The following is an 8,874-nucleotide window of genomic DNA, read 5'->3' as shown; positions in this document are numbered from 1 at the left end:
CTGTCCTCAGTGAGCTCACATGGGAAAGAAGGGTGCAGAGGGAAGCAATATGAAAACAGGTCAATAAATTCAACATATTTAGAGGAGGGAGAAGACACTAACAGCCAGAAAGATGAGGAAAGACTTCCTATAGGAGGTGAATGAAGGTAGTCACAACTTTTTAATAATGATATAAAACTTTGAGGTTTGCAAAGCACTTTTCATTATCTCATCTGGTACTCACAACAACCATGTGAGATGGGTGTTGTTATTATTATCCCCATTTTAGAAATGAGGAAATTGAAGGTCAGGGAGGTTAAGCAATTTGGCCAAGGAGATACAGCTTCTAAGGGTCTGAGGTGGGATTCAAACCAAGGTCTGTTTTCCATTTGCATATAGGTTCACTAGGTTTGGATGGACAGATACCCATCATCCTTCTGTGCAGGACCTTTCCCTTTATCAGGTACATTGGGACTATGGTGGCTTTGGCTATCTCTGTAGCAGTTGAGAGCTATAAGGATTAAAAGATGATCTGGTCCATCTCAGCAGCTCCACACAGGACCATAGCTCTCCTCCACAAAGAGATGTCAAACATTTAACAAACTGTAACTTCAACAAAGTTTGATCTATTAGAAAAGCATACAATTTAGTGGAGGATTCAGGGCCCACACCCAATTCTTACAAGTAGACATGTTAATGGAAACATATGTAAAAGCAAAACAACATAATGAAAAGCTAGGCACTTGCTTCTCTAACCTGTGCTGTGGCACCATGGATAGATCATTGGGCACAAAATTGGACCTGACTTCAAATCTGGCCTCAATTCAATTCAATAAATATTTATTAAGTGCCTACTATATGCCAGGCATTGTGCTAAGCACTGGCGATACAAAAAGAGACAAAAGACAGTCCCCACTCTCAAGGAGCTTACAATCTAATGGGGAGGAAGGGGAATAAGATCCAAACAAACATATACAAAAAAGCTATATACAAGATATATAAGAGATAACAGAGGAAAGACACTGGAATCAGAATGGGTTGAGGAAGATACAGAAGGTGGGAATTTAGTTGGGATTTAAAAGAAGCCAGGGAGGTCAGTAGTTGGATCAGAGAAGGGAGAGCATTCCAGGCATGAGGGATAGCCAAAGAAAATGCCAAGAATGAAAAGACGGAGTGTCTTGTTTATGGAACAGCCAGGAGGCCATTGTCACTGGATGGAACAGTGTGTGTCAGAAAGTAAGGTGTAAGAAGACTGGGAAGATGGGAGGAAGCTAGGTTATAAAGGACTTTAAATGCCAGAGCATTTTGTATTTGCTCCTGGGGGCAATAGGGAGCCACTGGAGTTTATTGAGTAGGGGAGATGACATAATTACAATTTCATTTTTGGAAAGTCATTTTGATGGCTAAATGGAGGATAGATTGGAGTGGGAAAAGACTTAAGGCAGGCAGACCCACCTGCAGCTATTGCAGTAGTTCAGGTGTGAGGTGATGAGGGCTTGTACCAGAGTGGTGGTAATGTCAGAGGAGAGAAGGGGGCATCTTTGAGAGATGTTGCAAAAGTGAAATTCAGAGGCCTTGCCAACAACTTGGATATGGGGGTGAGAGAGAGTGAGAAATCCAGGATGACTCCTAGCTTGTGGGCCTGAAGAACTGGGAGGATGGTGTTGTCCTTTACAGTAACAGGGAAAGTAGGAGGCAGGGAGGATTTAGGGAAAAGATAAATGAGTTCTATTTTGGATATATTGCATTTAAGATGTCTACTGGACATCCAGTTCAAAATGTCTGAAAGTCAATTAGAGATGTGAGATTGGAAGTTGGCAGAAATACTGGGACAGGAAAGGTAAATGTGAGAATCATCAGCGTAGAAATGATAATTAAATCCATGGGAGTGGATGAGATCACCAAATGAAGTAGTTTACAGGGAGAAGAGAAGAGAGCCCAGGACAGAACCCTGAGGGTCACCTATAGGTAGAGGGTGTGAGCTGGAGGAGGAGACCGAGAAGGAGTGGTCAGAAAGGTAGGGGAACCAGGAGAGAGTGATGTCTTGAAAATCTAAAGAGAAGAGAGTATTAAGGATGAGAGAGTGATCAACAGTGTCAGAGCTACAGAGAAGTTGAGGAGAATGAGGATTGAGAAAAGGCCCTTGGATTTGGCAGCTAAGAGGTCATTAGTAACTTTGGAGAGAGCAGTTCTGATGGAATGATAAGGTCAGAAGCCAGAGTGTAAAAAAAGAGTGAGAGGAGAGAAAGTGGAGGCACCTATTGTAGACTGCCTTTTTTAAGGAGCTTAGCTGCAAAGGGCAGAAGACTTACAGGATGGAAGCAGAAATAGAGGGATCAGGTAATGGTTTGGTTTTTTTTCCAGGATAGACATGAGCATGTTTGTAGGCAGTAGGAAATGATCCAGTAGAGAGGAAGTGACTGGAAATAAGTGAGAGTGGGGATGACATAGGGGGCAGTCTACTGGAGGAATTGCTTGAACAGGTAGAGGGGTTAGCCTTGATATAAGGCTCACTTCATCATACGAAACACTTATTAGCTGTGTGACCCTGGGCAAGTCACTTAAGCTCCATCTACCTCAGTTCTTTCATCTGTAAAGTGGGAATAATAATAATACCACCATGGATTGTTGTGTGTAATAATAGTGTCAAGAGTTGTGAGGATAAAATGAGATTTATAAAGCATTTTGCAAACCTTAAAGTTCTACATAAATGATAGCGATAATGATGATGATAATGATCATGTTGATGTTGTTTTCCAACCTTAAGATTACTTTTCCATGTAAACCTGGGTAATTGTGAATCTTAGGTAATAATACTAGCACTACCCCTTCACTTCACTTCATCATCTGGGGGCTTATCTCCACCCTTTTCTGTTCCCTGGTTTTCTTATCTCCAGAACATGGTTACCTATCCTTGTCCCTATGCTCTTTCCTTTACGAAAAGAGTCTAGACCTGTGATTTATTCAATGTAAGGAACTCTCACTATAGAAACTCCCTCCATCAGGGTAGGGTCAGTAGATCTTCTGTAATTCATCATCTTAGAGAGTTGCCTGGGGATACTGAGAAGGTTAAGTGACCTCTGCATCCCTGGTCACACAGCTAGTATGAGTGAGAGGCAGGATGTGAATCCAGATTTCCCTGATCTAAGGTCAGCTCTCCCATCAATTATTCCATACTACCTTCCCAAGGTAAGAAGTATAAGATCTTGGAGTTGGAATGGACCTTAGATAAGATCATTTAGTCCAACCCAGTACCTGCATCATGAATTCTCTTCTTCTGCATCGTTGACAAATATTCAGCCTCTGCTTCCCCCACAAATATCCAGTGATGGGGAGCTTACTATCTCCATAAGGCAGTCTACTGTATTTTCAAACAATTCTAATTGTTAAAAAGCTCTTCCTTAGAATGTGCTGAAGTCAGTCTCCCCGTGACATTGACCCCCTTAGAAGATAGGTGCATGAGAAAAAAGACATTTTTAACAGATGCCGCACTTGGGTAAAGTACAAGACTGTAGCAGAGTGGAGAAAGGATTGGATACCTAGGTTCAGATCCCAGCTCTACCACATCACTATCTGTGTGACCTTAGGCAGGTTGCTTCCTGTCTGAGCCTCAGTTTTCTCTGGTAAAATGGAATGGGGGAGGTTATCTAGATGGCTTCTCAGGTCCTTCTCAGCTATAGAATTCTTTAAGCCAGTGAGGAGCTGTAGCTTGGGCCTGTTTCTTCCTGACACAGAGCCTGCTCCCTCCACTCCATTCCAGGGAAAGGAACATTCTTTTTGGTGGATTCATTACATATGTATCCCTATAATTTAGAGCAATGTCTTATGATGTTGTTCTTAATCAGTTTCACAAATGCGTAGAATAGGGCTCTTTGCTGAGGGGATGTGGTGGTGTCTGGGAAGGAAGCCAGGCTTGGGAGTTGGGGAGAGGATATGGATCTAGGAGAAGGGAATGGATGGGCCCTAATAAGTAAAATTCAAAAGAACTGATCATAAATTTTACATTGCAGATATTTTGTTGAAAGGTTATTTATTGGCCCATCCCTCTGCCTCCAGGCCAGGACATACTTTATCTTCTTTTGAAAGAAACTTTGTGACATCCCATAGCTGCTTCATCTGCCTTCTCATCTCTGCCCCCAGTGAAGTGGCTAGCTCATGATCTCGCCCGGTGTAGTTGCCTGAAGAGTAGGGGTTACCATGAAACATGACCTGAGGAGAAACTCTCAGCATGATGAAATGGGAAAAATATTGGCCTGGGAGTTAGGAAACCTGGTTTCTAATTCTGGCTCTGCCTCTAACTTGCAATGTGATTCTAGGCAAATAACAAGCTTTCTAGGCTTTCATTTCATCACCTGTAACAGTAATAATAATAAAAACAACAGAAATAATAATAGTACTAGTAGTAGTAATGGTAGTAGTAATAAACATTTATCTGCTTTTGCCATATAAATATAAAAGTTTACAAAGGTTTATGAATGTCATCTCATTGGTCCTATATGCTGAGAAGGTTTAGACTAAGGCGCTGTCTAGTTCTAATATTAGGGCAGCTAGGTGGTGCAGTAGATAGGAGTGTTGGGCCTGGAGTTAGGAAGACTCATCTTCCTGAATTCAAATCTGGTCTCAGACACTAGCTGGGTGACCCTGGGCAAGTCACTTAATACCTTAGTTTCCTCATCTATAAAATGAGCTGGAGAAGGAAATGGCAAACCACTCCAGTATTTTTGCAAAGAAAACCCCAAATGGAGTCAGGAAGAGTTGGACACAGCTAAAATGACCAAATAACAACAAAGCTCTGCTATTTGTCCCATGGATTCCAGTGCCCTCTGTGCTGGAAGACATAGACCTTCACACATATTCTCCCCATCTGGCCCATTTGGGCTCTACGGAGAAGAATGGTTTTCCCTAAGGGAAAAAATTTTACATTGGTGCCTACACTAGCAGACGGGACAGTAGGTGACTGGATCCAAATCTATTTGCAAGGAACAGTTTCCTAAAATGCCTCTGGTGTATTTAGATGCTAATCCAAAAATGAAATCTCTTCCCTCATGGGTGAAGTCAATCATTCAACCAACAAGCATTTATTTTGTGCCAGGCACTGTGTTAGGCCCTAGGGATATAAAACAAAAAAAAAAATGAAACAATATCTGTTAAAGCAGTTCAAGGAAATTAATTTGGACCAGCCCCATCAGTATCCAGCATAAATCCATTTCCAAAAGATATGTATTATTTTTTCAGATCAATCAACTGATAAGTATTAATCACCAACTATATGCCAGGCAAATAGAAAAAATCAAATAATTCCCACTCACAAGTAACTTACCTTCTACAGGGGAGACAAGGATGTAATACACATATACAGAAGGAAATATAAGGAGATGAGCACAAAGTAGTTAAGTGCAAGGTAGTTTAAGAGGGAGGATCAGGAAGTGGGTGAAGGGAGGTTTGAGTTGCATCCTGAAAGAAGAGAGGGACTTCCATGAGGAGGAGGCAGCCATGTTCTGGTAAACATTTAATAACTGGATCTGCCCCCCCCCCCAAAAAAAAGTATGTAGGACACACTTTTTAAGTTTAATCTAATTGTTAACATTTTCTCTAACATTTTCTTGAGTCTAGGCCAGAGGTGTCAAAATACATGAAGGCCCTCCATGACACTCCCAAGGGGACTTGGAACAGATTAAAATGTAATTGGGAAATATTTAACAAAATAAATAAAAATACAATAGAACATAGATAATGTTAATATGTGGTTTTCTAAGTCAATATGCTTCTAATAGAGATCCTTACATATGGATGGCCTGGAAAATCAAGAAAATTTACATACACACACTCCATATTTTTTCATTTAATTTGCATTTTTAACATTTTTTCATAACTTTCTTAGGTCTATATAATTAATAAAACATTAAATCAAGCCTGATTTGTAGCACTTGCCAATTTCCAAAGTGTAAATTCTCATGCTGAAAATTTGACAATCAGCTGCCTGCTTCCAGCACACCCCTGGATAGAGGTGAGAAGCGAATGAGTTTTACTCAAAAACAGAAGAGATGGAGTTTAACCTGTGAGGAACAGAGAAAAAGACAGTTCGGCTAATAAAGCTGGAAAAATAAAGTGGGGAAAAGGTTGTAAAAGACTTTAAAAGCTAAATACAGGAGTTTATATTTCATTCTAGAGACCATGGAAAACACAATATCTACTTGAAAACTGAGGATCTTCTGTGATTCTTTCCAGTAAAAACTAGGTGGTAGAAGAGTGTTGGGCCTGAACTCAGGAAGACTTATCTTCCTAAGTTCAGATCTGGCCTCAGACACTTACTAGCTTAGCTGTGTGACCTTGGGCAAGTCACTTAACCTCTGCTTTCCTAGGAGGCAACTAGGTGGTTCAGTGGATAGAGAGCTAGGCCTGAAGGCAGGAAGACCCAAATTAAAATCTGGTCTCAGTCACTTACTGGCTATGTGACCCTGGGCAAGTCACTTAACCCTGTTTGCCTCAGTTTCCTCCTCTGTAAAAATGAGCTGGAGAAGGAAGTGGCAAACCAATCCAGTATCTTTGCCAAGAAAATCTCAAATGGGGTCACAAAGAGTTGAACACATCTGAAAACAACTGAACAACAATAGGATAGGATAGTATAAAACAAACTTATCCAGTCACAAGAGCATTTACAGGAATGGTTTTGGTACAGTTTTCACATTTCTCTTTCTCAGACGCTACAGGTGATCTATCCCTACACTCCACAAAATGACGATGAGCTGGAGCTGGTACCTGGAGACTTCATTTTCATGTCTTCAATGGAGCAGACAAGTACCAGTGAGGGCTGGATCTATGGTACATCCTTAACCACTGGCTGTTCTGGGCTTCTGCCTGAGAATTACATCACCAAGGCAGATGAATGCAGTACCTGGATATTCCATGGGTAAGCAGACTCTTGGGGCCTACTGCTTTTTACGGTTAGTCTTCCTAAAGCAAAACAATCACACAGAACTTTTAAGGGCAGCAGAACTGAAGCAGGATATATAGAATTTTTTTTTTTTTAACACATAGGGTCCTCGGGGAGAGAAGATGTGTAGTCCCTAGCCTTCTGGCTAGCTGCGTAGGGCTTGGGAAGGAGGGTACATGCAGCTCTACCCTATCATGTACAATTTACATAATCAGATACAAATTGCTGTCTCAGTTCCTCTGTTTGGGGGTGGAGCTGGGATCCATAGAAGGGAAAGCACTGGGGCAGCAAGGTGACACAGTGGATAGAGAACACAGAGCCTGGAGTCAGGAAGACCTCAACTGAAATCAGACCTCAGACGCTTATTAGCGATGTGACCTGGGCAAGTCAGTTAACCTCTTTGTCTCAGTTTCCTCATCTGTAAAATGGAGATGATGATCTCATAGGGTTGTTATGAGGATCAAATGAGATAATAATTGCAAGGTGCTTAGCACAGGGCCTGGCACATGGTAAGCACTTTATAAATGTTAGCCATCTATGTTACAGTGAAGTGTTACTTGAGAGATATCTCAATGTCTTTGACCCTCATTAGTTTGGGATTCCTGTTCACCTAGCACTAGTGGTAAATGCCCAGTATTTCCTACCTAGTGTGCTATATGGGCAGCTAGCTAGATTGTGTAGAAGATAGAGTGCTGTTAGGAAGATTGGAGTTCAAATCCTGTCTCAGATATTAACTAACTTTGTGACCCTGGACAACTCACTTACCCACCCTATTTTCCTCAGATGTAAAATGGGGATAAGAATGGCGCCTTGTTCACAGGGTTGTTAAAAGGATCAGTTGAAATAACCCTTTGATAACCCTAAAGGGCTATATAAATCCTAGTCATTATTATCATTGCTATTATTGTTGTTATTATTATTATATGACTTCCGTAAAGCAGGCCAGGCAAGTTTCTGCCTTGCTGAGTTAGTAATAATATTAGTTCCCATTTATTTAGTCCTTTTGCAAGGTATTTTTACAGGTATTATCTTATCTGGTCTTCACAGCAGCCTTGTGAAGTAGGGGCTTTTATTATTCCCATTTTACATATAAGGAAGGCTCAGAGAAGGAAGTTAAATGACTTGTGAAGGGTCACACAACTAGTAAGTGTCTGAGTGGTGGTTCGACTCTAGATCTTACCGGCTCCAACTCAAGTGCTGTATCCACTGTCATAGCGGTATGGTGTCATTGACTGCAGCTTACCTTTCTGAAAGATGGCGTGTCCATTCTCAGGATGTGAGTTCTCTAAGCTGTCACCTCTACCCATCTTCACTGAGTCTGATGTTCATTGCAGCTTGGGTGGGACCCTTCAACTCATCTAAAATGGGGAAAACCAAACCATGTCCTCCCTCCTTGATTGGTCCAAGAGTGAAAGCTCTCCTTGGCTCATCTGTGCTGTGTTCCCAGGCAACCTACCCAGGGGAGGGGGCTGGTTTGCTTTTCTTCCCTCCTAGTTAAACCTGTGCTCTGCCTTATGCCAACATATGGTAGCTGACATTAGTGCAATTTTTTTTTTTCACAACCATTATAGAGAAGTAGAGGGAGGTAATTCCAGCCTGTATTTTGTCTAGGGAAAGAAAGGATAAGAAAACTGTCTCTCTCCATTAGCTTTAGAAATAAATCATGAATATACGGTCAGGAATATTTCTAATCTCTTTAATCTAATAATTAGAATCTTTTCTAATCTTCTATCCCACATCCCTTTCCTCTCCATTAGTTCAGATTGAAATTGGTAAATTCCAACAGCTAAGCATCTTTGGCATATGAAGCAAAACTCTTAGATTTCATTCCTGCTAACCACCAGAAAAATATGGGTCAGTAAGGAAAGGGAACTTTGTACACATTCCTTAAAACCCATTTTATAACACCTACACACACACCTCTCTCTCTCTCTCTCTCTCTCTCTCTCTCTCTCTCTCTC

At 41.2% G+C, this 8,874-nt stretch overlaps 1 protein-coding gene across 3 annotated transcripts in view; it reads left to right on the top strand.

Annotated features, from left to right (window-relative positions):
* Positions 1-8,874, top strand: part of UBASH3B (ubiquitin associated and SH3 domain containing B) — a 169,914-nt gene that overhangs the window by 132,707 nt on the left and 28,333 nt on the right. For all 3 annotated transcript variants that reach the window (XM_027835673.1, XM_027835675.1, XM_027835674.1), the window contains exon 6: positions 6,681-6,889. In XM_027835673.1, coding sequence (XP_027691474.1) covers positions 6,681-6,889 — 209 coding nt within the window. The remainder of the gene's footprint in view (positions 1-6,680; positions 6,890-8,874) is intronic.

This window comes from Vombatus ursinus, unplaced genomic scaffold, assembly GCF_900497805.2.
Source record: "Vombatus ursinus unplaced genomic scaffold, bare-nosed wombat genome assembly UNPS02014816.1, whole genome shotgun sequence".
NCBI lineage: Eukaryota > Metazoa > Chordata > Mammalia > Diprotodontia > Vombatidae > Vombatus > Vombatus ursinus.
Note: the sequence above shows the minus strand (reverse complement) of the source record. Positions and strands in the feature narration are given on the sequence as shown.